At 39.0% G+C, this 27,287-nt stretch overlaps 2 protein-coding genes across 3 annotated transcripts in view; one reads left to right on the plus strand and one right to left on the minus strand.

Moving 5' to 3' along the window:
* The window catches only part of LOC145987121 (isobutyryl-CoA dehydrogenase, mitochondrial-like), a 229,035-nt gene that overhangs the window by 46,154 nt on the left and 155,594 nt on the right, over nt 1-27,287 (minus strand). The window lies entirely within an intron of this gene.
* On the plus strand, nt 20,312-21,372 carry LOC145987120 (uncharacterized). Its single transcript, XM_083121608.1, has one exon. The coding sequence runs from the start codon at nt 20,324-20,326 to the stop codon at nt 21,224-21,226; it is 903 nt and encodes a 300-aa protein (XP_082977734.1). The 5' UTR covers nt 20,312-20,323; the 3' UTR covers nt 21,227-21,372.

The following is a 27,287-nucleotide window of genomic DNA, read 5'->3' on the forward strand; positions in this document are numbered from 1 at the left end:
TTTCATATTTTTCCTCATGTAGGTGTAAGCTTTTCTTGACACATGCCTAAGTTCTAATGCACTTACAATATCACTTCTCGACCACAGTTTCGGTCTGCTTTTGTGGCTAAAAAGACATTCGATTTGGTTGGAGGAAAACACTGGTCGAAGAATTTCCCTTACTTTCTTAGACACATTTAAAGCAGATTGCTTTGATTTGTGAAGTTTTACTAACTGTTGCCTCAAACTTTTATTGCTAATTTGTAAATTCTTGACTTTATGTAATAAACGATTGCATTGTTTCTTTACTTTGTTTACTTTCTTAGCACTTTCATCATGTAGTGTCTGCAGTTTCTTTATTTGTTCTTCAGCACATTTTAATTTCTTTGTCAGCGTTTCGAACTCACTATCTTGTTGCAGATTGGATATATTTCCAGTACTCAAAGTCTCTGAATTATGTGCCATGCAAATTCTTTTGCGAGGAGACAACTCTTCAAGTTTTTCCAATGCTCGCTTTCTAATCTGACGTTTATTAGCACGTCCACTTCGATCAATTATGTCATTTGGCTGTTGCACACTACTACAATTCACCACACAACCAGGCAAATTTAAACTTGGTACAGCGTTTTTATTAAGTTGCGGTCTACAGGCAATGCTCAGCAGTTCTGCTTTTAAGTTCCGTTCGTAATCAGCATCCAGAAAATGCGATGAGCACACTGTCGCTGTTTTGGCGTTAACAGGATCTAACCTCTTACACTTTGAAACCCATATCTTGCACGTAATCGGATCCTTTGGGAACGAAAAGTAGCTTACACCTACAGTATTTCTTGCGTTGTTCGGGCACAAAGCAACAGCACAATTGCACGGCATCTTCCTTAAATGTTATTGTTGTTGCAAAAAAAAATTCTCCACTATCACACAAGCTACAGAAAAAGGAAAAACAAGGCACTTTCACACTCTCTCGCACAAATGCAGATCCTATAACAAGCGGAAAGGTCAGTGACAGAGTCACCCCTGTCCTGTGAGTGACGTCAGGGTTGGGACCGCCCACGACCCTCTTTTTTCAGCTTCGGGAGGGAAGACTGCGCTACTTTCTCAACTATCTGTGTCCATTTCGGGCTAACGTGCCCCTGAAATTATGCTTTCCCGCATGAATCACATACAATGTTATGGGACCAGCTGAGGTCCTCGGAGAAGTGGCTCAACATGCGACGATATAGCCTCTGGCAGGGATGGAAATTTGTGGAAATTATCGTAAGGCCTAGAATTTCAGTTTACTTGTATTAAGGCGTCGTTTAATGAAATTATGAGTAATAAAATGATCCGTAATAGCCAATTATATTAGGGTAGACCCGGCCTCCGGGCCTCTTATGACGCTTCGCCACTGGTCTTCATTTAACATAAGACAACATCCTTCATAGGAAAAGTACTTATCAAATTTCCATACTTTGTGGACATTTCCGGGAAATAAAATGAATTCAAAAGGTAAATAATACTTTATATTTCTCAACTTAAAACAAATAACTGAAAATTGAAAACAAATACTGCTTATATTACATTTAGAAGATATAAAAAATTAAGACATTTCATCTGTAACTTCTCTATTATTTTCTTTGAAAACCACACTACACCTTGATCTTGTATTATTTGCAATGAAAGAAATACCAATGTTGAATGCAATAATAAGATATGCTACATAAGTAAAAAGAATTAGAAGTACTAAGTCTTAGTTCTTAAATTGAATACCACATTTATTGCTTTAAAATTCCTTACAATTGCAATTTATTTTAAATGTTAACTTTCTAACTGCACTTTATAGTACCAAATAATCACTCACATAAAGACTATTACCAGTGGCGTGGCGTGGGATTTTTAAAAGTGTTACCTGTTATCAGTAGGACATTTAAGGGAGACTTGGGCGCCTCCCCACCTCATCCCCCCCCCCCCCAATGTCTTCCAAGTAGTTCATATAATATTAATCTGGTACGTCTGCAATTCAATACTAGATTTTGGTAAAGTTATTAATCAGGAAAAAAAATGTTGACATAAGGACTGAAGTGAAATCGCAAACATTGGTTGTTTACACAATAATACGTAATTTGATACTTACAGAAACATCGAAGGCTACTTATAGAGCAGATCAATCCGACGACTCTTCTTTGAAAATAGTTATATGATGCTGGGGTCCCGGGTTCGAATCCTGGCTTGGGCATGGACGTTTGTGATGTCTATTCATCAATTTCATCATATCATCACTCATCCCATCTTCGCAAATTAGCCAAAAGTGGCACAAGCGAAGTAAAATAAATCAAATCAAAAAAGTTCTGTGATGCTGTCATAAAATGAAGTTTTTCATTTGAATTTGAATTTTTGGGTGCGTAATGGTCAGGGTCCATGTTATCCACACCTGAATTCCACACTTTTTTTCACCCGAAAATAGAGTACATGGCCAACAAAAGAGTTTCGACAACTGCGCACATTCACATAACCACGGATAGTCGTTATACCACGAAACATTGAAATGTCGGTCATATCCAGCAGACGACTTGGTTTTTAAATCGTTCAAAATAGGCTTTGGCCTCCCTTTCGCCACAATTTCGCTTTTTTCTGCAAAAGAACGAACCGAAAGATTGCTTCAAAATATCTTCTATCGCACGATTACACACACTGTTCAGATAGGATGAACCCGCCACCTCGGAACTTGGAGAAAGCTCCATTAATTAATTGACAATGCCCGAAAACAACATAAAGACGGAAGACACCATTCACAAAACTCGCACTGCACAGTCCCTCCCACAAACCGTTGTTTACTTTTGTAACACGTGAAGCACCCTCCTTGCCCCCTCCCCTCTCAGCATTGATGCTTCCCCAATATTTCCTTCGGAACCTGCAAGAAGTCCAGTTCTACTACTGTTGCCATCTTAGTTCTTTTGAAACCAGATTTGCCCAAATCGCGAAACTTTTCGTTCAAATCAGACGTATGTAGAGTAGCTGTTTCCTAACTACTCCCACTCCCATGTTTCGCTAAATCCTGAAATCTCATTTCTGACACCACTACTATTTCGTATATTTTACGTCCTTTGCTACCTTTAAGGCTTTCGCTTTATAGGATAATCGTGACGATCATGGTGAATTATTGAAATAAAATTATTATTTCTTTGTGTATGTAATTATTAATTTTTATAATTATGTAAGTAAAATAATAACAACGAACATTGAAATAACCATTTCTTGCTGAGGATTCGAACCTGCGACACCTGACACTTCAGAGCGTGCTAAGATAAGAATCGGGAAATTATGCTTGTAAGTATTGTTTTCACCCAAAAGCAGTTCTACCACCTCAAAAACATTGCTTCAATCCGAAATTATCGCATTCCTGCGACAACGTATGTCAATCTCAATCGGCCCTTTCAACAATTATCACAAATTCCTGTAACCGAAATAATATTATATGTGTGAAATATAGAATTATAGGTTGACATTTTTAGAAGGACAGCGGACCCCTTAACCATACCCATCCCTCTCCTCTCCTTCTCACCCATGATGTAGAAGAAGGACAAAGAGGACTTTCGTAATCGCTGATATTTAGAGTAAATACAAAATATCACTTGGTAGTTTGCTTTTCCCCCAGTGTGATTTGATTTTTTAAAATTTTGATTAGGCGATTTAAGTCCACTTCATGCACAGTAATGCTAATCGGGACAGTTTAAAGTTGGATCCGAACAACTTGTGCCTCCACCGGGTATCGAATCCGGGATCCCTTGATTATAAGGCGGCGACGCTACCACTGCGCCATCGTTCACCAGTGTGACTGGACAGCTTCAGAGTAAGATAGACCCGATTAGGCGACTTAGCTCTTTTCTGTCAATTGAATATGGCAACACTGATCTGTATCCGGTAAGGATCACCGGCAACTGCGCCGGCTAAACAGCCCGCCTCCTGCTCCCGCCATAACAGTCTTTGACGCTACGCGAAGTCTTCCTTGCGGTGGCTCAGGGCCTTTTCCTCATGTTGCCTCGGGAGGGTACCGGATCAGTCCTCCTCTTCGCTTTTGCCGGTGTCAGAAAAAAATGTCAGTCTGCAATGTTAACTTTACGACAATATTACCAGTTTATGTACGTAATAATATTTTAGGACGGGTTCTTCAATTCTTTATATTTTGGTGTTACCTGCTGTAACAGCGGCTACATGCCTCTACAGATATTTCTACAAGACAAATACTTGCAGAAATATCGAATCAATTTTGGTATCTAATAGTGTTTTCACATTTCTGGTTGAATAATCAATGTATCTGTGTTAAAAGAAACAGGGTTAACCACCTACGGAAAAGAAGAACATTGTAAAGTACATAAAAGTATGTATTGTTGCGACAATGTACTGGAATATTATAAATATTTTATTATTGTATTGTTTCGACGAGGACACATGGTTTCGATTTTCGTCATTCTGTAGTATAGAATCAGAATGGAAATGCTTTGAGCAGGTTGTGTTTTGGTCTCATGGCCTGTTCTTGCATTCATGCATTTTCACTTGCTCACGTCTAGTCTATTCATGTTGAGGAAATGTCAATTTATAGAATAATCTGCTCTATTCTCTACCATCTTCAAAACTTGCAAACGAGGAAACTTCTACTTCTTGTCTTTTTATGTGAAGAAATCCAGACTACCTCTCCAGAATATACAATACAATGGAAATATCTACAAATTCCTCAAGCAAGCATACCTTATAGTTATATTTGGCAGTACTGCAGATACAACAAATTTCGTTTGTTTTAATTATTTGTGTTGTATTGTTAGTGATATAGGCTGGTAGAGACTATCGTCAATACAATTTGTGCATTTTTAAGTATGTAACCAGATAAGGAAAGAAGTCACGTAATGTTGTTTTGTTGCATATTTAATATAAGATAACGCATATTCTCTACACTAATGCAAATTTCTTGTTTTCATAGTGTGATACTAAGCATAATGATTATTCGTGGCTTTGACTTTTTTCCTTATAATGTTAACGTTTCATAACTTGTGGATATAGTTAATTATAATAATGAAGTAAATCATGAGCGTCCGACCGCATAAAATTTTACAAAGGAGGGAACGTCAATATCAAGGTTATGTTCTGAAGGGCAACATATTCCATTTCATGTGATGCCATATTTACGGGTCAATATGAGTTTTGGCTTTAAACACACAAAAACACACACACACAAACACACCTGTTCGCACATGGGGCTATGAGGAAGAAGGTCGCATGATCAACTAGTTGAAACAAACATTCCAATGTTTTTCTTTCACTTTATTGGTTAAAGTTTACTTGAAATCGATTTGACCATTTTAGGCTTGATGGTAAATTAAAAGGAATAGAATAAAACAGATGAATAGCCTAGTTGAAGATCCCGTCACTTCCTTAGCCTGTATTGGCGACGGACTGGGAGTAGTGTGAGGAAGAAGGATGAATATTTGCAGAGATGTAGCTAGAGATATCCCGTAGCGAATTCGGCAACTTCGTCCTATGTTTCCCTCATGTGCAAATTTCCCCCTAAGCCCGTAAGGCAATGGGTCCCTGGGGCGCCGTGGCTGGCTTACAGAGGTGCCCCGAAATCACTGAAATGTCATTTATTTATTTACTTACTTACTTATCCGTTTAGATAAGCAATAAAAAAATGCAACCACTGAATCTAATGGTTACAGATAATTCAGTATTGCCTGTCTAATAATTTCCAAATGTAATATTGAGTGTGGGTTTTGAAAACACTAAGTTGCTGACCAAGGCAGTTTATTAAGATATAAAAACACTTAACCAGTAACGTTTCAACCCTGAAAAATTCTATTTAGTTTAGTTCTTCGTCTGAGGAAGACCCTGATACAGGGTTGAAACGTTATTTGTTAAGTGTTTTTATATCTTAATAAACTGCCTTTGTCAGCAACTTAGTGTTTTAATATGGAAACAAGGCTTAATTATATTACTGTGGGTTTTGGTTTTTAAGTTCACTTTATGCACGTATAGGCTAATCGTGAGTGGACCTTACATTTAAAGTGAGATCTGAATTACTTGTGCCTCCACTGGGTATCGAACCAGGGACTCTTTGATTACAAGACGATGGCTTTACCACTACGCCATCGGAGAAGCACTCGTTGCTATGTAAGAAATGGAAGACGTATTATACGATAGTAATTAGTTTTTTTATTGAATGCTATATATATTTCTAAACCATAAAGACATTAGTGCAGCGTGAGCAGGGTGGCTAGAAACAAGCAAAAATGAAATTCCCTGACTTTTCCAGGTTTTCCAGGACAAAATTTACATTTTTCCCTGACAATTACAAACTAAACTAAAGCGATGTTTTTGTAAATTGAAATAATAAACTCATACAGATCCAGGCATGGATTTGTTAAGCACCAATATTATCTTCAATGAAATTGACTTAATTCCTCTATTCTCTATGATTTGAATTCAAACTGCAAAATAGTGAATTTGGAAAATTATTACAATTCACAAGCTAAGGAAGGATTACGGAATTTTGTTGTACCCAGTAAGTTTAAAATAAAATACTTGATTATTCTTAGTTACGACTAAATGAGATAAGAGTGAAGAGTGAATAATTAAGAAATACAATTTGTAATTTATCAGTCTCCTTATCCATTCTCGGTATTATATGTTGATATTTCCACTGAAGTTTGGAAGCCTCTGCTTGCAAGAACCATGAGTGTGGACTCAATTTTCAATGCATAAAGCTACTTCCCTCTTCTCTGTAAAGCAAACAACTTAACTCTTTCATATAAGTGAAACAATTGAATCGAACAAAATAAAGTGTCATATTTCCTTACATTATCAATGGGATTTCTGCTTCAGTACAGTATATCCAAGTGAAGTACTGTGAAATTGACAACATGCAGTTATACCATTAATGCTGACGAAAAGGGTATGTACATATTAGAAATTTAATGCAAGGAATTTATAGAATTGCATTGTATAGGTACCTGATTTAGCTAACCACACATTAAAACACAAATAATAAAAGCTTCTGAAAGTTCATATACGAGGGGAATCCTGAAAAAAGCTCCAATGGTGTCTATACGCAGCACTAGTGGTCGGAGAGCGACACACACACATGCAGGCAGGAAGAAGTGGCATTTAGCTGTAAATGGTAATAGTCGTAATGCAGCCGTTTTAGGAGAGTTCTAGGTTAAAGATTGCAGCTTTCATACAGTCTCCCACAGACTGCGATGTAACCTACATTGCACGCTCGGAATTTGGCACAGAGCCACCAGCAATTGTGTGAGGTGTGCAGACCGGACGTCGTGAACGATAGTATGGTCAGACGATGTTGCAGACAATTCACGGAAGGCCAATCGAATGTGCACAACCCCATACAGCACAACACAGGCCCTTTGCATCACTTCAGGTGAGAGATCTTGGACCACTCCCTGCCCTTTAATGTACCGACTTTCATCTCCTGGTTTAACTGAAGATGTTTCTGGCAGGGCAAGAATTTGACAGCTACACTGCGGTAGAGATAGTTCCAGTCTTTGTTTGTCAGACACATATACCATGGGCATACAAAATTTAGTGACATGCTACAACAAATGCCAGAAGAACGATGGTGATTATGCCGAAAATTAAGTTAGGACTCACTGTTACTAATGCAATAAATTACTACTGATATTCTTGTTTTATTTATGCCTAATTGGTAGTGACCTTAATATTTTGTAGTTTTTTTCTAAATTGGCGTATTTTCTTATTTTTTAGTTTTTACTATACGGTGTTATTTTTCCCAAATTCACATTTTCATTTTAGCGCATTTTCTGGCAAATATCTGAAATTATACCTTGACGGTGTTTTTAAACTACTGTTTCACATGGCCTACATATCTTCATGAGAGTTTGATATGTTGAAAGTTGTTTTGAGAAAGTTATTTTCCATACATCTTTTTTTAAATTTTAAGGTAAGGATTTTAGATAATGGAATTTCCCCCGTATATACTGAAGGGTGCATAATGACCATAAGTGGCGACGCACCAAAAAAATTTTAATCAATCAATCTCACGTGACAGATATCGATATATTATAGCACCAAAAATTGGCATTATCTTTTTTTTGACTTGTTAGTGTTATGTTTCCCAAAATTCGCGTTTTTTTTAGAACATTTATCTGCCAAATATACCGAAACTTAATACCTCATTGTGCTTTTAAACTATTATTTTAAATTGTAGGTCACATGGTCTACGTATTTTCGTGACAGTTTGATATGTTGGAACTGGTTTTTGAGGAAGTAAAAGTAAAGTGCTCCCCTGCACTTTTCCATGAAGGTGTATAGGGGTGTGGAGTTAGGGTCCCACACTTTCTTGATCACGGCTGAAGGTGGCTAGTGATGTGATCAGCACCACAGTCCTGGCTACCTTTATCCCTCAAAGTTTCCTCAAGGTACCAGTTTCATATTATGCTGGCGCCGGAGCAGTCTGAATATGTGGAAAACATCCCAGTTCTCCCCCGCAGGGGATCGACCCCGGGTCTCTCGCATATTAGTCAGATGCCCTAACGACTGAGCTCCATTATTACTCGTTTGACAAATGCCGATGGTGCACACTTAGCTTGGTAATTCAAAACATATCTTCTGTGACAAATACGAAGATGTGGCTCCCTTGTGACGGTAGATATGCACTCGATCTCCTGTTAGAACCCTACCACTTTGCTCTGTGATGCAAATGGTTTTGATAGAAGTTGAAAAAATTGTGGGAAATACATGATTTAATGTGTCTATCAGAATTATTCCATGTACGTATAACTCTACAATTTACTCTTGAGTAAAATGTTGGAAAACTTGCATGTTCTATGTACATAAACATGGCCTAGAAAAGACAAGAATGTTGGATTTCATGGAATTTTTCATTTTTTTAAGGACATTTCTTTTAAAAAATCGTTAAAAATGCCAACAATTCGCATTTTATGCCAAATTCGCATTATTTCGATATTTCGAAGGGGCGAAAAATGTGTCCAGACATCACTGCACATTCCTAAACATAACTTCGCAGCAATTACCATTTTTCACGGTTTTTGGCGTTTGCGAAAAATCAATGTCCCTACTAATTGGAAATTACTTTCTGGCCACCCCTCATATAAATTAGTAGATGGAAAGTGAAAATTTAGCAGGGCTGGTAGAGAAAAGTCAATCCTTGAAGAAAGTGATTTGCTTTTATGACTGAATGAATCGAGTAAATATGATATTAAAATATTTACGTATTTATTATTAGTATTTTGTTTCATAATATTGGATATTAACCTTACCCTGTGAGAGATTAATGACCATCTCTCACGAGTTTAAACAGACAGGACAGAGAGTGGCGTTAATTTCAATGCAATACTAGTGTTACAGTAAATTTGAGGTTGGGAGCATGCTCTTGCCAATTTTTATAACTTTCACCAATGCAGTTTATGTTTCACTTTTTCATGATAGTATTCAATATATATCCCGTTTGGTTGAATTCTTCTTGATATCTAAGAATAGTGCAATGTCATTGTAAACGTATGTTAACTTGTGCGAAACCAGTAATACGTCAGGATGATGAAAGAAGACCTACATTAGCACTGCTACATTAAATAAGGTGAAGTGAGCCAGGAGAGTAATAAAATTCCAGCAACATATTTGCAGTCCATGCAATTTCTGTCGCATGTTGTAGTGAGATACTTTGTCAGGTGGCGATATTCAACAAAAATCGTATGTATCAATGGAACCTATTTGTTTCCATGTTACTTCAGTTTGCCCAACAAAATGCTTTACTACGTGACAAGTCCCCTTACTACTCCCATATGGACAAGAAAAAATGATAATTCAATGCATTTTGCACGTAATATTTAGAGGCTTAACCTTTACTCCCCCAATGATACCATATGTTATCATCAGAGTAAGGTCGTACTGGCCCGATGATACCATATGGTATAATGGTGCTGATTACGAAATGAATGTGCTTTTTGGACATTCATACTCTTATGTTTGGGTGGAAACTCTCACACAGGTCTGGAGCAAGCCTGGGAAATTCATATTGATGACCAACCTTCCCCCTCTCCGCAACATATCCATGCCACATTTCCGAACAGAGTTTCACATTTTGGCTCATTATTCAATCTGTATGGCACCCAGGAAAATGTAATATGTTTCAATCTCTTTGGAAACGACCATTGTTTGAAGAGAATACTAAGGTTTGCGCCTTTTCACTAAAATAGCGGGAGAAGAGGGGGCAAACCTCAGTTTTTTATGTTTTTTCATTGAAATTCGGTGGTCGCGCCCTCAAACCCCCCTTCCTCCGTTCGGCGATCTGAATTGTACACGGTTGCATGCTCTGATGTTTTATCTGTAAAACAAAACTTATCCGAAGTAGATTGCTCCCATAGTGCCCGAGTTATAACAATTTTCCTCCAAAAATGCAAATTACCTATTTTTCGTAAAAAAAAATAATCACATTTTGGCTTATTATTCAACTTGTATAGCAGTCAAGAACATGAAACATGTTTCATTCTCTTGAGAAATGCCCATTCTTTGAAAATAATACTAAACTTCGCGCCTTCGTCCCAAATAGCGGGAGAAGAGGGGGCAAACTCCAGATTTTTATAGTTTTTAATTAACATTCAGGGGTCGCGCCCCCAAACCCCCCTTCCTCAGTTCGGCGTTCTGAATTGTACACGGTTGCATGCTATGATGTTTTAGCCGCAAAACAAAACTTATCTGAAGTAGATTGCTCCCATAGTGCAAGAGTTATAACAATTTTCTGAGCAATATGCAAATTACCTATTTTTAGTAAAAAAACAGTGTTTCACATTTTGACTTATGGCACCCAAGAACATGAAACATGTTTCATTCTCTTTGGAAACGTCCATTCTTTGAAGAGAATACTAAGGTTTGCGCCTTATACCCAAAATAGCGGGAGAAGAGGGGGCAAACTTCAGATTTTTATGTTTTTTTCAATGAAATTCGGGGTCGGTCTCCCCCAAATTCCCTTCCTCGGTCAGGCATTCTGAATTGTACATGGTTGTATGCTTTGATGTTCTATCTGAAAAACAAAACTTATCTGAAGTAGATTGCTCCTATAGTGCCCGAGTTATAACAATTTACCTCCAAAAATGCAAATTACATCTCTTTCGTAAAAAATAATAATCACATTTTGGCTTATTATTCAACTTGTATGGCACCTAAGAACATGAAACACGTTACATTCTCTTGAGAAATGTCCATTCTTTGAAAACAATAATAAAATTCGTGCTCTGTACCCAAAATAGCGGGGGAAGTAGGGGCAAAATATTTTTTTTTTTCCATTGAAATTCGGGGGTCGTGCCCCCAGCCCCTCTTCCTCGGTCCGGCGTTCTGAATTGTACACGGTTACATGCACTGATGTTTTATCTGAAAAACAAAACTTATCTGAAGTAGATTGCTCCTATAGTGCCCGAGTTATAACAATTTTCCTCCAAAAATGCAAGTTACATATTTTTCATTAAAAAAAATCACATTTTGGCTTATTATTCTACTTGTATGGCACCCAAGAACATGAAACATGCTTCATTCTCTTGAGAAATGTCCATTCTTTGAGAAGAATACTAAAGTTTGCGCCTTCTTCCCAAAATAGTGGGAGATTTTTGTTTTTTCTATTGAAATTCGGGGGTCGCGCCCCCCCAAACCCCCTTCCTCGGTTCAGCATTCTGAATTGTACACGGTTGCATGCTATGATGTTTTAGCTGCAAACAAAACTTATCCGAAGTAGATTGCTCCCATAGTACCCGAGTTATAACAATGTTCCTCCAAAAATGCAAATTACATATTTTTCATTAAAAAAAAATCACATTTTGGCTTATTATTCTACTTGTATGGCACCCAAGAACATGAAACATGTTTCATTCTCTTGAGAAATGTCCATTCTTTGAAAAGAATACTAAAGTTTGCGCCTTCTCCCCAAAATAGTGGGAGAAGAGTGGGGCAAACTTCAGATTTTTGTTTTTCCTATTGAAATTCGGGGGTCGAGCCCCCCAAACCCCCTTCCTCGTTCCGGCGTTCTGAATTGTACACGTTTGCATGTGCTTATGTTTTAGCTGCAAAACAAAACTTATCCGAAGTAGATTGCTCCCATAGTGCCCGAGTTATAACAATTTTCTGTTCCCGTGCAGAGTTCCATAACGATATCTTTAAATGAAAAAATTTTAAAAAGTCAATGAAGACAAAATTCCCTGACATTTCCCTGACTTTTTTTGACACCTCAAATTCCCTGACTTTTCCCGGTTTTCCAGGTTTTCCAGGTCTGTCGCCACCCTGAGCGTGAGGAACTGCAGACAATTTTGCAATAAAATTCTCAGCATATAAAATGCAATGAAATCAATGATTAATTATATAAGGGAAGAGGAAAGAGCTACGAATGTAAGAGTTATAAAACACTGCAGTCACTTGAACTTGCCTTCCCTCCTCCCTCAAACGCCAAGAAAGTGGAATCGCGTAGTTCTGTGAGGCATGCTCCTTTATGTTACTGCAAGGGCAACTCAGGTATTCCAACATCCGCCAGAATGATAAATTAGCGGTTGCTAATTTCGTTTAGAGTTGAAAATTGTTGAAAAATATACATTTCATGACGCGACAAACCTTTGTGAGCCAGGCCTATCAAGCAGATTGTCATTGGGTAATTAATGTGTGATCAGTGCTTCGAGTCGCGTCATCGTTATCCACTGGCTTTCTAAACCAGAATGCGATACTTTTCTTTTTAATTAAAGTGCACAATTATTGCAAGGGTGCTGAATAAACATCAAAATTTTGGGTACTTTCACTGGGAATCGAACACGGGGCCGTTCTTTCCAAGGGATCAACTATAACAATAAACTCATTCATCATGTCCTTGTATTTTGAAACCAGCTGTGACAGCCTTACACAACGATTGGACAAGGACACGGTGTGTCCTGTAGGACGGTAGAAAAGCATTGTAAACGTCTACATTAGTTTATATTAATACTATAATTTTATTAAGATGTGTCTTTAGAATAAATGTGTAAAGAATACCGTGAAAGCCAACTGTTGTCGTTATAACATGAAAATTTTATGAGACAGTTACCTCGAATTTAGTGGTGCCCTTTAAGATATTTTAATATTCTTCCGAGAGCCAATTGACTCCATGCTCACTTTTAAATTACAAAGCGCAAATTTTGAAAACACGTTAAACGCTTAGGTCATGTCAAACCGCAATTAAGTCATAATTCAAAATATCATGACGCCATAAAAACTCGTGGTTGGTTGCTAAAAGACGGAAGAAATATGCCCTAAATTACTGATCAGTGACTAAATAATCGTATCGAGAAAATTATAAACCAAAATTTTAACCCATTTTTTTTTTTCATTTGTAAATTTTGTTGAATCTTGCAACACTAATAGGGTATGGCGCTTCAGGAACGTTAATTGCATCATCTGATTTCAACGAGAGATCGAATCTAGGTCCTCTCGATTACAGAGCGAAAACGTTGTCTCTGCACCATCGGGAAGGACAGCAAGACACCTTGTCAATACCCATAGAAGATGTAATGGAGGTAAGGTTAAAATGTGGAGGAACCTGGAGTAATGAAGGATAATTACAGGACAAAACAACATTCCACTGAAGTGTTACTTTCTTACTTCGTTCAAGAAATGGATAATCCCAAAGCCATGATGTTCTCCTTCACTCACAAACAGCCAATTGCGATCTTCTGGTAATTTCTTTTTCTCTCTCGAAATTGACATCTTGGACAAATAATTATTCTAAATTTCCATATTTATTAATTTGGAGGGGGTTATAGCACAAATTGGCAATCACAAGTATTACAAATACGTAGAAACATAAAAATTTAGGTGTAAGTATGTTTTACAGATTTCGAATTTGAAGCGATCAAAGTTAGAATTGCGTGACGTTTGAATCACTGCATATTAGGTTTCTCAATTGAGTGTAAAAAAAAACCGCTTCGTAACGACCTTCTCACAACGCCGTGGAGTTAGGCAACACACATAACGTCATGCGGGCTGGCGAGCATTTCAGAATCTAGGTGTACCATTTTTTTTGCCGGTGGCGGTACATATAGTGTTTCGGGTTCCACTTTAAACTATAAGTCCAGTCCAAATTTGCCTATCTGTGCATAAAGCGGACTTAAAACAAAATTCAAACAAACAAACCAAAAAAACTAGTTTTGTTCTATCAGCTAGAAGAACATGAAGAACAAATTTGAAAAATATTTTTTTTACGAAATTCGAAATTTGACCGTCCCTCACAAAGGCCACGCCTTGCTGAACGGGAGGGTTGGAAATAGTATCACTATACTGTCCTGGCTATGATTCAATATTATGCAAAGAATTGCACGCTAAGTGTTTATATACTTACGGAGAGAAAAACTAATTTCGTATGTGAAGCAACAAGCCTCCTATATATCCAGAAAAAATCTAGAAGAAAAGTGCAGTTGTACGCTGAATCCTGCAGCCGACTTTGTAACCCACAAAAGTATCTGCAGGAGAAAGCAAAGGACTGCTTTATCTTAAGAGATATTGTCTCATTTTATGTCGATTGTTAAAGTTAGCAAGACTTTATAGTCATCACAGATTGACTTCCTTTCGGCAATGAATAACGCGAGATATCATAAAGCAACTCTGCAAAACATACGTGAAGCTGACACATGGTACGAAACCAGATTTACAAACACTGTAGAAATATGTAATGACTTGGATGTAGAAATACCTCCAGTCAAAAGAAAGAAGTGTCTCACTGACTAGATGATACGCAACAAAAAATAAGTCCAGTTTAAATCAAAAGTGGAAGAATTCAAAGTACAAACACTTTGCCCGTTCCTCGACTCCCTCGATGTGTCAGTAAGGTAATGGAGGTGTATAAAACACTTGTACGTACAGTCCTGCTAGAAAAAAATGTCGCATGGAATTTGTCTAAGTCCAACGTCTTTCCAAATTGTGTTGGCAGCTCTGCAACAAGGATATGTTGTGAAATATACGATCCTATAACAGAATGAAGTTCGCTTTGGAGGAGCAGGAGGAGTGACTCACTGTCTTGTTCACAGGAAGTTCAACCAATGCAGGATTTTCAAACATGAGATAACGTCCCCATTGGTTAAATATTGTTTCAATAACGCGAATCAGCAGAAAGAATGAGCAAAAGTTTACATTGTCGCTTTAGTTGCGTCTCATTATTTATATAACCTAATACATTTGTATGTGGCGTTAGACTTAGTATAAGAAGATCGTATCTTTGTATAGATTCGGCTTTCCGTTACTCAGTAAATATGACTTCCATTTCTACATTGGGGACATGATATGACACACACAAAAATGTGACATGGTATGAGGTTTTACCTTCCCCGACTGAACTTCCATCAAGGCTTTTGCCCCCTCCCCCTAATCAGAGGGTCTGACCGCGCCTATGATGTAAAACATGGGCGGCCGTCAACATCATGTGACAAATGCGCGTCCGATAGTGATGAAAAGTCGTCGGCTGACCTCTGAAATAGCAGAAGTGGAAATCAGTAGAAGTTCATGTCATCTGGTATTTAACCGAAAAACTCAACATGCATCGTGTTGCCGCAAAATTTGTTCCACTTTTGCTGACAGATGAACACAGTGTTGAAAGAGTTTTTGGCGAAGCATAACTCAACTGTTATACCCCAGCGCCCTGTCCCCCATATTCTCCTCATTTGGCACCTGCGAACAACCTATTGTGTCCAAGGCTAAAAACCAGTCAAAGGACACTGTTTCCAATAAATAGAAGGCATTAAAGAAAATTTGTTATGAGGCTTAAAGCTTGTTCCATGGAAGGATTTAGTAGAACGCATTCGAGCAGTGGAAGTAATGCTGGGAGCGGTGTATTCACAGCAAAGGGGGCTATTTTGCATGAGAAGTCAATAATATATCGAATGGCTCGATTGTTGACATAAGCAGTAGAATGGATGGACCAATCGGGGAATATTTCTTGAATTCGGTTAATATTTACTAAATAAATTTCGGTACGATCCAAATCACATATTTATAGATTTATTTACTTGGGAAATATTGAAGATTAGACATTGGCTTGCTCTCCGTGACGGAGAGGTCATAATAAGGCACTACGACGACAGCGATCCCGGGTTCGAATCACGGCCTGGGCATGCATGATCTTTCTGAGTGTCACTTACTCATATCATCACTCATCCTCATCTTCGTGACTAGCCAAAAAGGGCAAAGAAAGCGAAGTTAAATAAAAAACAAATTAATTGATCAAAACTTTGATTTCCCATTGTTAGATTCATATAAGAAGACAGACACTCACTCAGATTGAAACCTTTATATAGTGTTATCAAGCTTGTACCCAGGATTGTAAAGTTGCAATATTATGATACAAAGTAACAGAGAAAAATCAACTCCCCGACGAACACCCCTGACCCAACAATCAACAAAAGAGTCACTTACAGACAGAGGCTGTCATACGGCGTCCAGCTTTGTGCTTAATATTTTCATTCAATTCTCAGAAGATTCGAATAGTACTGCATTCCGCAAATTAACGATGTTTTCAAATTTCCTTTAATTGTCTTATACCAGCACCAATGAACAGCGATGATGTAGAAAATAATCCCTATTCCTAAATTAAATGATACATATTAGCAATGAGAGCCGCGATCGTCTAGTCCGTAGGGCGTCTGACTGCGTTCGATTCCTGGGATGGGTGATCTAAGGTCGGCATTTTCCCGGCCTTGTCCTCGCATAAAACGGCTGTGAGGCTCACACATCCTCAAATCAATGGGTACCTGGGGACAAAACTGGGGGGAGCGTGGTGCTGATCACATCACCTCCAAAATGAACTAGATCGAGAATGTGTGTGGCCTCACCCCCACTTCCCCTAAAATGTGCCTTCGTGGCATACTCCTATATGCACGGCGAACTTTACCTTTTTTTTTACCTAGTAGTCTATATTAGCAATGATTCTAAAAATGAAGAACGTGCCTGAATGTGCTTTATTATTATTATTTTACACATCATAACTACAGTTTGAAAAAGTCTGAACATGGGTTGAAAATAATGGACTGTGAAACTAAATCAGGACGTCTGGTAGCCTTGCCTTATGAACGGTTATAAAACTAAAATTACCACACATTGCGGACTGCAGACTTCTGGAGCTGCCTCTCTCCACAAACAAGCCATTCATTTATGCAAGGGAAAATCCTTGCAAAATCTGAAAAATCGTCAATGTTATTTTTGTAGTTTTTTTAACAGGTTAACATTAAAATATTTCATAGTTCGTGCGGGGAAGTGGGGGAGCATGGCCCCTTTGGCAGCCCTTTGAGTACGGGCCACAACGTTATGTTAGTATTAGGTTGATGTTTCTGTTTGCCGAATTTTATATTTTTATCCTTAGTAGTTTCCGAACATGGCCGTAGACAGGAAAGCTTTTGGGAGGAGATATCGGGAAGTTTGATTCGATCGTCTGTTGCCTCTTGACGATCAGACTGACAGGCCAATCGAGTTAGTGCATGCGTTGTGCTATTATCTGGAAGATGAATTAATCCACCACTGACAGACGTAAACTCCGTACCAGCTAACTGTAGACCAGGCGAACGAGAACAAGTCTCTGCGCAAGTAGTGACGCGAGACGGCTCCACCAATGAACAGTGTAAAAACGGGATTGTGTAATGGGCGACGGGAGTTTTCCCGATTTTCTCCTTTACTATGAAGCGTTACAAACTTTTGAAAAGGATATTACCGAACGCACATGGTCTCCAGGTCCGTACGATTGGTTTAAGAATTTCTTAGGGAAATATTATGGATAGAACTATAAGAGCGAATTTTGACAAGCCGTGTATTTAGCGTACGGACTAAGGTCTGGACCGTACGTCCGTACATGTACGGTCAGGACCGTACGGTTGGCTACACTGCGCTTTCACCACTCGATTTTCCTCCTCCTCCTCTGCCGATATGCGCGGCCCTGCTCTACAGTTAGCTGGGACAGGGTATAGCTTTAGTAGTTTCCGAGACACCGGCAGTTCAGGTGGACGGACAGAGAGACAGAGGGATAGCTATACGGTACGGCCATCGTACACCCAACGGCTTAAAAACAGTAGGCGAATTGCCCAACACCATTTTCATTCAGTGTGTTTTCCACAATGCGATGATTATGAAATGAAATATAAACGTCAATAAGTGGAGGACAATAACTGCTTCACATCAACAGAACTACCTTAAAACAACACGGGGTGTAGAATACAAGATAATAAAAATGGCGATGGATAATTTGCCTACTAATACTTGCCGTTGACTGTACAACGATATCTACTTTTAAATATATTTTATTGATTAGTACCTTGAAAACTAGGTACCAAAATTGTGGTAAAAACTTTAAAACATAAGAAATAACCCCTTAACATAACCTGGTCCAACTGTTATAACTAGGGCTCGGAAGTTGAGGAAAAATCCATTTTTTTTCCTAGTATCCAAAGACGAGGCCCAACATAATATATGTTCATTTTGGGTTATTGTAGCCCAGAAAAGGTGGGTTTTATTTGTCCTTTTTTGCCTTTTTCGGCGTTTTTTGGCTTATTTGTCCTTAGCCTATTTTTAGGTTTTAACGGCTTTCTTTTGCAACTTCACCTTCTTTCGAATAGGTTTTTACTGACCATTCTCAATTCGAATCATCATCAGTTCATCACCTCTTAAACATCCTTTCTGTAGTAAAGAAATAAAAGAAAGAAAGAAATAACTATATTTGAACCATCCCTGAAACGAGAGAAAAACATTTTTGGACGACTGAAGCAGGTACGGTACAAGGTCCTTTAACAGTAACTTGTCTGGAAGGTCGCGCTGTAAGTGGCAACTTTATCTTGATTTGAAGCTTTCAGCACAGTGTATACGACCAGACAGCACGCGCCTGAAGAGATCTCAAGTCAGATAAGGAGGTGCCGCGCATATTCATTAAATATGTAACTAGAACTGAAGTTATTAATTAATTTCGATCACATTTATACGTCCTTTTTTCCGTTTTTTAGGTCCTTTTTTTATATTTTCAGGTCTTTTTATAATCTTTTTATTGGCAATTTATAGGTCTTCAACTTCCGAGCCATAGTTATACTTGCGTACTGGCTATCTCTTACAGTGGCGGATTAACGACCTTCTATCGTGCGGGACGTATTACTCTTTTAAGCCATGTTAATGGATTAATAAAAATTATTAACATATATTATTGTTAATTTTAGATATCGTATCTACAAATTTTAGATGTTAAAGGGAACGATAGATGTTTACTCTTACAGACGATTTATGGTTTATTTTAGGCGTTCCAAAGATTGATTCTGTTTATTTTACTTCGCTTTTCTATCACTTTTGGCTAATCACGGCGATAAAGATGAGCATGAATGTCCGCAGGATTCTTTTCAGGGAGGGGAACCAAGGTAATTTTTTGCAGGGGGCGATAAAGGAGGCATATTTTCCCCCATAATAGTGATGTCTTCTCAAGAAACACTGTTTCGGTATGAAATTATCATGTTTATTCAATGCACTTATAACAATTAACATAAATTACTGTAACTGAAATGGCCCGACCCTGTGGCCGAGTGGTTAGCACATCGCGCTGCGACGCCAAGGGTCCCGGGTTCGAATCCCGGTCGGGTATGGTTGTTTGTGATTGTCCATTTTCATCAATTTCATCACTCATCCCCATCTTCGCAAATTAGCCAAGAGGCACAAAACGCGAAGTAAAATAAACTAAATCAATCAATCAATCAATCAATGTAACTGAAATGAAAGTATTTGTGAAATATAGAATTTTTATGTGGACATTAATTGTGGAGTTTCAAAGAAGGCAAGGGGAAGTGATTAACATTTACTATTTTGTTAAGTGGTGAATTATTGTTAATTTTTATACGTTTCGGACCGGGTAATCGCCATCGCCACCACACTTCGCCCTTTTACCTGGCCATGGTCTCGGGAATGGGGGGGTGGCGCTTGCATTGTTATTACCCTCGGGCCTGATTATGAATAAACTACTACACTACTCGCAGCTTTCATTCCATTGTGCTTGTTTGCAATAATCCGGATTCTCTGCAAATTGTTTATCGAATGTGTCCTCTACAATCAATTCAAATACGATGGACCTCTAACATATCTACCCTACAATTCACGAATCAAAAATGCCGAAAAATTTGTCCTTGTTTTATTTCCGACTCATTACTGTGCCGTCTATCAAAAACGAAAGAAAAAAGATTCAACTTTGCACACGGTTATCAGAAGCGAGATAAATATCAACTTCCTCTTGATTCACCCCAGCTTTGGGTTTTTCCGGTGTCGCATCCGTATCCTGAACATTTTTGCCAGTCGATTTCCACACAGGGTCACCATGAAGCAGGCGCTGGCTTTTGTGGTGCTGGCTGCAGTTCTCGCCGTTTGCAGAGGGACGTTTCCGCTGCCTGTTTTAGACACGATGAATCTGATCGTGCCATCTGCCAGAAGATTCAGGTACACCGTCCAAGACTGCATCAAAGGCCTTCCGAGCTCTTTCATCAGGCAGGAATGTGGGAAGATATTCAAGCACAGGCTCTGTCCGGAAGGTACGTACTTGGAGCTGAGATACATGGAAAAGCGCGTGATGTGTCAGCCCGAGGGGGAGAAAGACGCTTCGATTCCGCAAAACACCGGAGGAGGAACCGGAACGCCCGTTCGGTTGGACCCGCAAGATGGCAGCTGTGTATTTCCGTGGGCGCTGTGGTCGGACGGTTTCTGCTACAAACTCGCCACCCAGGGACCGTGCAAAGACAACGAGAAATGGTTCGTGAAAGACGGGGAAACTGAAATGCCCATGTGCCTCAAACGGCCCTGTTCGCTGTTTGAAGTCCCGCATGCTATAACCGGAAAGTGTTTCAGTACAGGAAAGCAAGGGTTCTGTTTCAGTGGAATGACAGTTTTTGCGGATGCTTACGGCCACGCGGATTGCCAATGTCCTACCGTACCGAAACATGTTACGTGGCAAGAAGACGGACGCTGCTACCCCCTGTTCGAGAAAGGACCGTGCAGCGAAGGCTTCGTGCTGGCTCCCGATGCCGAAGGCTCTGCAGAAGACCCCAAAATCGCTTGCCAGGCCAACGGGTGCACGGAGGAAGGGTACGCCGTATGGGAAAACCGATTTGGTGGTGACGACCAGTGCCATGCTCTCTACGAGCAAGGTTTGTGCCAAAGAGGAGAAACGTTTGCTATTGCTTCAGGAACATACTGGCCTGCATGCATTAATCCATTGCTAATTTGATTGTTACATGGGTATTTGAAAATCATCGAGAAAACGATCGTTCATGAGAACACAAGGTTTATTGTTTACAAACTTTCAACTTGTTATCTTGTGCTTTATTGTATGTATTCAGCGCCACTACTTTAATATAGTAGATATTAGACCCATTGGTTCTTCCTGTTATTGACACTTTGACTCAAAAATATGTCATAAAAGTTTATGTAACAGATTCTGGCAATGGGGGCAACAGGCCCACATGCCCACCTAATCGCCGCCACTGGTCAGTGGCAGCGAATGTGTTCCAAAACTGGGGATGCAAGGACAGTTTACTTTCCCTTGGTAGATAAGGTTTACCATACTGTGGGCATAAAAAATGACAGGCAGTGCCCCCACGCACCTCCTAATCGCCGTCACAGCCTCGCCTCTAATCTGTCAGCCATTGTAAACACTAGCATACGTAGGATTTTTTTTCGGATTTGATTTGATTGATTTGATTTGGTGTTTTAAGTCCACTTTATGCGCAGTAAGGCTAATCGGGACTGGACCTACAGTTTAAAGTGGGATCTGAACCACTTGTGCCTCCACCGGGTATCGAACCCGGGACCCCTTGATTACAAGGCAATGACGCTACCACTGCGCCATGGGGGAGGCCCGATTTTTTTTTTTCGGAAAGGGCTGGAATTATAAAGATGGATATTATATAGCTGCGTTTCTGGCAGGTGAGATGCAGAATAAAATAATATGTAATTACCATTAGAGACAAAAATGGTAATCGGGAGTCATTTTAAAGGGGGTTTGCATCAATCACCTTGGTTTTTCCCAACTTCTTTACTGCTTTCATTTGAAAATTTTGGGAGGGGTTGTAGCCCTGTATACACCATGCCTGCAAATGTTGTGGACCGTGGCCTCATGTACTCTACCTACAGGACTGATTGATTCTCAGATTTCCTCTTATTTCGTCCGAGGAATTCGGGGTAGTAATTGCAATATTTATTCCACAAATTTTACATATAAATAACCCATGAAACAACAGCCCGTAAGGGCCAATGCATACCTACTGACTGCTGGCCATTGCCTTGTTAGAGGTGGGCATTCATCCAACCAGTTATGGGGTGACATGTGGTTAGCATGACGAATCCCCAGTTGTTGTAGGTTTCCATGATCATTTTATTATACTCATTCATAACTCCCTAATTTCGTCACAATGGTGGGTGGCCACCGATCCCATACACTGGCCAAAGTCTTAGGAGAAAAGTTGTTACACTTCCCCCAGGAGAGCCTGAAGCCTGATGCCTTAGATCGCATTGCCATTCTGCAGGACTTTACACATTATAGTTATGTACAATAGCACGATACACTCATATGGTTTCAAATGAAATGAGAAAGTAAGTATTTAGTGTGTGGACAAATTAATGGAAACAGTTTCTTTTCTTCCTGTAAGGAATGTAAACAGACAAACATCTCTATTTTTCCTCTTAGTAGTATTTTTTTGTTTAGCATCACTTTTATGCCACTTTTGACTAATAGCGACAATGAGGATGAGTAATGGTGGGATGAAATTTATGAAGGAGGCATTCACAAAGAACACCCAAGCCCACGATGGGATTCAAATGGGAGGCCCCTGTCATAATAGAATGCTATGCTAACCACTCCACCATGGAGGTTGTCGATACTAATCTCTTGCCTGCAAATAGGATAATTAATTAATATAATTTGAAATCTGAAATGTGTGTGTGTGGTGGGTAGGAGGATGTGCCTATAGATCAATATTGGAATAAATTTTCAGAGGAAAACTGTACAAGGGCAAATTACACAAAACCTCTTATCAGTTTTCTCCATGTGCTACTTTGCATTTTTGCCACTTTATATCACTATTCTGGTTTTCGAACTTTGATTGTGATGATAAAAGTAGCTGATGAACTTATGAAAGTGATGAAGGATAGACATTTCTTGCAGGTGTTCATTTTTCAAAGAGTACTTTCTCAAAATTCCTTTTGTGTGTGGGGGCGGGGGGGGAGGAGGAGTGTACTTAAGTGCATAGACTCGACCAAAAACGATTTAAAAAAAAGTATTTTGAATGTTAATATTGGCAGGAAAGTGGAGCAAAATAATTATAATGAATTATTTTTTTAATAACATTAAGTTCAAATGAGGTATGATTACCATAACACCCCTTTTCAGTTTGATTTTTTAAAGTTTATCATCTCAGTTCTATTTAATTGGGACAGTAAGTACTGATCCACCATAACATTATAGTTTAGTTTTTGAAGCGAAACTTCATTGAGGATTCAAGTATTTTCAGACATAAATACAAATAACTAAATAAAATTCAGGTTTCATGCTAAATTGTCACTTCCATTGAAATAGCTAACTTGCATTTGTTTGTGTGTGGGGGGAGGGGGACTGATGCACTGATGCTTTTTGAAGAGTACACATAATCAGTTGCCACTGATTTTTGGAAGAGGGTACATTGCACCCATGAATACTTCAATTCAATTTGTACCCCTTGCCAGATTTTTTTTAAAATTTTTGCATTGGGTTGGGGGTAAATAGATTTTTAGTGTTGTTTAAAGGTAAAATAAATAGCACAATGACCAATTGGGAGTATGGACAAATCACTGTATCCTCTCAATTTTTTGGGGCAGATGGAAGAGACTTGCATTTGAAAATTTTAATTTAGTAAGCAGAGCTTTTTTTTGGCTACATTATTTCGCTATCTAAAATAATTCAAACCGCCATAACACTATTATACAATATTGTTATACTGGATAGTTGAAATTTCTTCTGTTCTTCGAAGACTGATAGTGGTGAAAGATGAATTAAAATGAGTGCAAGGAGATGAAATAGGATAAAAATTAGTATGAGAAGTTATTAGGCCTATATTTAGTGTTACTAACTCCTAGGCCAGTGTGAATTAGGGATGCCCAGATCTGGATCCTGACGGATCCGAAATCCGGATCCGGTTGATTCCGGATCCTAGGGATCCAGATCCTAAAATTTATCGGATCCGGATCTGCGGATCCGTTTTGCCATCCCACATGCGCTTCTTTGGAAAGTAAGAATGTGCTTATAACATATTGTTACCTGCTAATATACATATATATATAATATACATACACACACACACACACACACACATATATATATATATATATATACAAAGGTAACGTGTTCCCCTGTGCATAGCACCACGCCATGAAAGCGTATGGGGGGTGTGGGGGTAACGCCCCACACTTTCTTGATCCGGTCGTGAGTGGGGTGATGTGATCAGCATCACGCCCCTGACCGCCTTTACCCCCCAGGGTTTCCCCCAGGTACCCATGTTATTCGACGCTGGGTGGATGCCGGGACCGCTTCCATCGTTAGAAAAGTTCCCGGATTTGAACCGGCCGGGGATCGAACCCGGGACCTTTAGCATGGTAGTCAGACGCGTTACCGACTGAGCCACCACTCAATATATATATATATATATATAGTGTGTGTGTGCCAGTGCGCGATTTGTAATTAATTAAAACACATACAAGGGAGGTCTAAGTCTCCCCCTCCGATTTCCATGAAACTTGGCAGGTGTATTGAGCCCCCCCCTCAAATTTCAAGATGAGGAGAAATTGAAGTGGGGATCTGACTCCGAAATCACGTAAATATGGCATAGGAAGAAACAGGGGGCATAGGGCCTCTCTACATACCTGTCAAAAATCATGGGAATCGGAGGGGGACACAGGGGTCAGATGATCCCCACGTCAATTTGTCCTCATCTTGACATTTGATGTGGGTTTTGCCCCCTAAAACAGTTTTTTAGCTGAAACAAAAAAAAACACAAAAAAACACGCATTTCTTCTTTTGGGCCCCTCTATGCACCTGCGAAGTTTCATGAAAATCGGAGGGGGACACAGGGGTCAGATCATCACTTCAATTTGTCCTCATCTTGACATTTGAGGGGAGGTTGCCCCCTAGAACAGATTTTCAGCCGAAACAAAAAAACACGTATTTCTTCATTTGGGGCCGTTTATACACACACCTGCCAAGTTTCATGGAAATCGGAGGGGGACACATGGGTCAGATCCTTACTTCAATTTGTCCTCATCTTGACATTTGAGGGGGTTTTGTCCCCTAAAACCGTTTTTTAGCTAAAATAAAAAAAAAAACACGTATTTCTTCCTTTGGGCCCGTTTATACACACACCTGCCAAGTATCATGGAAATCGGAGGGGGACACAGGGGTCAGATCCTCACTTCAATTTGTCCTCATCTTGACATTTGAGGGGGGGTTGCTCCCTAAAACAGTTTTTTAGCCAAAACAAAAAAAAACACGTATTTCTTCATTTGGGCCCGTTTATACACACACCTGCTAAGTTTCATGGAAATCGGACGAGGACACAGGGGTCAGATCCCCATATTTGAATTACTCCTCATCTTGACAATTGAGAGGGTTTTGCCCTGTAAAACCGTTTTTTAGCTGAAACAAAAAAAACACGTATTTCTTCCTTTGGGCCCCGCTATACACCTGCCAAGTTTCATGGAAATCGGAGGGGGACACATAGGTCAAATGCCCACTTAAATTTGTCCTCATCTTGACATTTGAGGGGGTTTTGTCCCCTAAAACAGTTTTTTAGCTGAAACAAAAAAAAACGGAATTCTTCCTTTGGGACCCACTACACGCCTGCCAAGTTTCATGGAAATCGGAGGGGGACACTTAGATAACCTCCCTTGTTAGTCTTACACTTTGTAATTATATAACACTGTATATATTATAATGTTTTATTTTAATTTGTAAAACTGTAACTGTAGAAAAATGGTATAATTTTTGTATAACATTTCTATCTTGTTCTATGTGTTAAAGGTTTCATATTGGAATGGAATGTCTCACATTTATGTGTGTTTCCATTTCCAATACATTCGAATGAATACATATTCGTTTCAATGGCATTTACAAAATCACCTCTGACATTTTATGTTAAACAAGTAAGATTATTTTTGTGCACGAGTGTGTTAGCCGATGCGTAGCAAAGTATTTTAGGAACAACACTTCAAAAATATTCTTGTAGGACTAACGAAAAATTTCTTTGCAATCGAAGATCATAATACCTTTTTAAGGTGTGGTAATATTATAATGGGATTGAGATACGAAACTTTCGGACCCGGATCCGGATCCGAAATTCTCGGATCCGGAACTCTCGGATCCGGAACTTTCGGATCCGGATCCAGATCCGAAACTTTCAGACCCGGATCCGGATCCGGAATTTTCGGATCTGGATCCAGATCGGTAACTTTTGGATCCTGATCCGGATCCGGATTTTTCGGATCTGGATTTTTTGGATCCGGATCCGTTTGGCCATCCCTAGTGTGAATATGACACTCCTTTCAGACTATTTTCTGTGAATGTTTTTGCATTATTGGGGAAACTGTGATTGGGAGAGAGACAAACTATAGGATGGAAGGAGTGACAAAAAATGTAAAGAAGTGTCTTGGCCATCATTAAGGGTTCTGTAGGAGAGACTGAAGTTAACAATGGAAAAACGCTAGCCAGCTTGGATTGATAGATTAGAAAGAGAAACTTTTACTAACTTTTGTCAACCTTTTCTGATTCTCTGCAACTATCAACAATAGACAAATTGAATTATTTGATTATTTTTTATTCTATTATTACATGTGATCATAATTATCAAATATTGTGAGTAGATAATGTAAAAGCTGTAATTTCTCTTTCAGGTCATTCTAGATCAATTACCCCTTTTAATTAGCACAAAGGAAGCCACTAATTGAGCAAATTTATGATATTTTTCACCATCTATCTTTCTATTCTGTCCATTTTAAATCTAAAATTTTAATTTATTTGAAATTGCTTTTCTACCTCTTAGGTTAATCAGGACAATGAGAATGAATGATGATGATGAATTAGTGCAAAAGGTGATGGGACAAACACAATGATACATACATGCGTTACCCCAGGGCTGTATACAACATTCAGTGTATTATAACAAGTGTTTATTTGTAAAAAAATTACACTTGGCAAACAAGCATTTATATGCCACTGAATGGATTCTTCCTGAGTCTTGTTATCCAATGTAACCCCCTTTCACTTC

This window comes from Lepisma saccharinum, chromosome 4 (assembly GCF_977018435.1).
Source record: "Lepisma saccharinum chromosome 4, izLepSacc3.1, whole genome shotgun sequence".
Taxonomy (NCBI): domain Eukaryota; kingdom Metazoa; phylum Arthropoda; class Insecta; order Zygentoma; family Lepismatidae; genus Lepisma; species Lepisma saccharinum.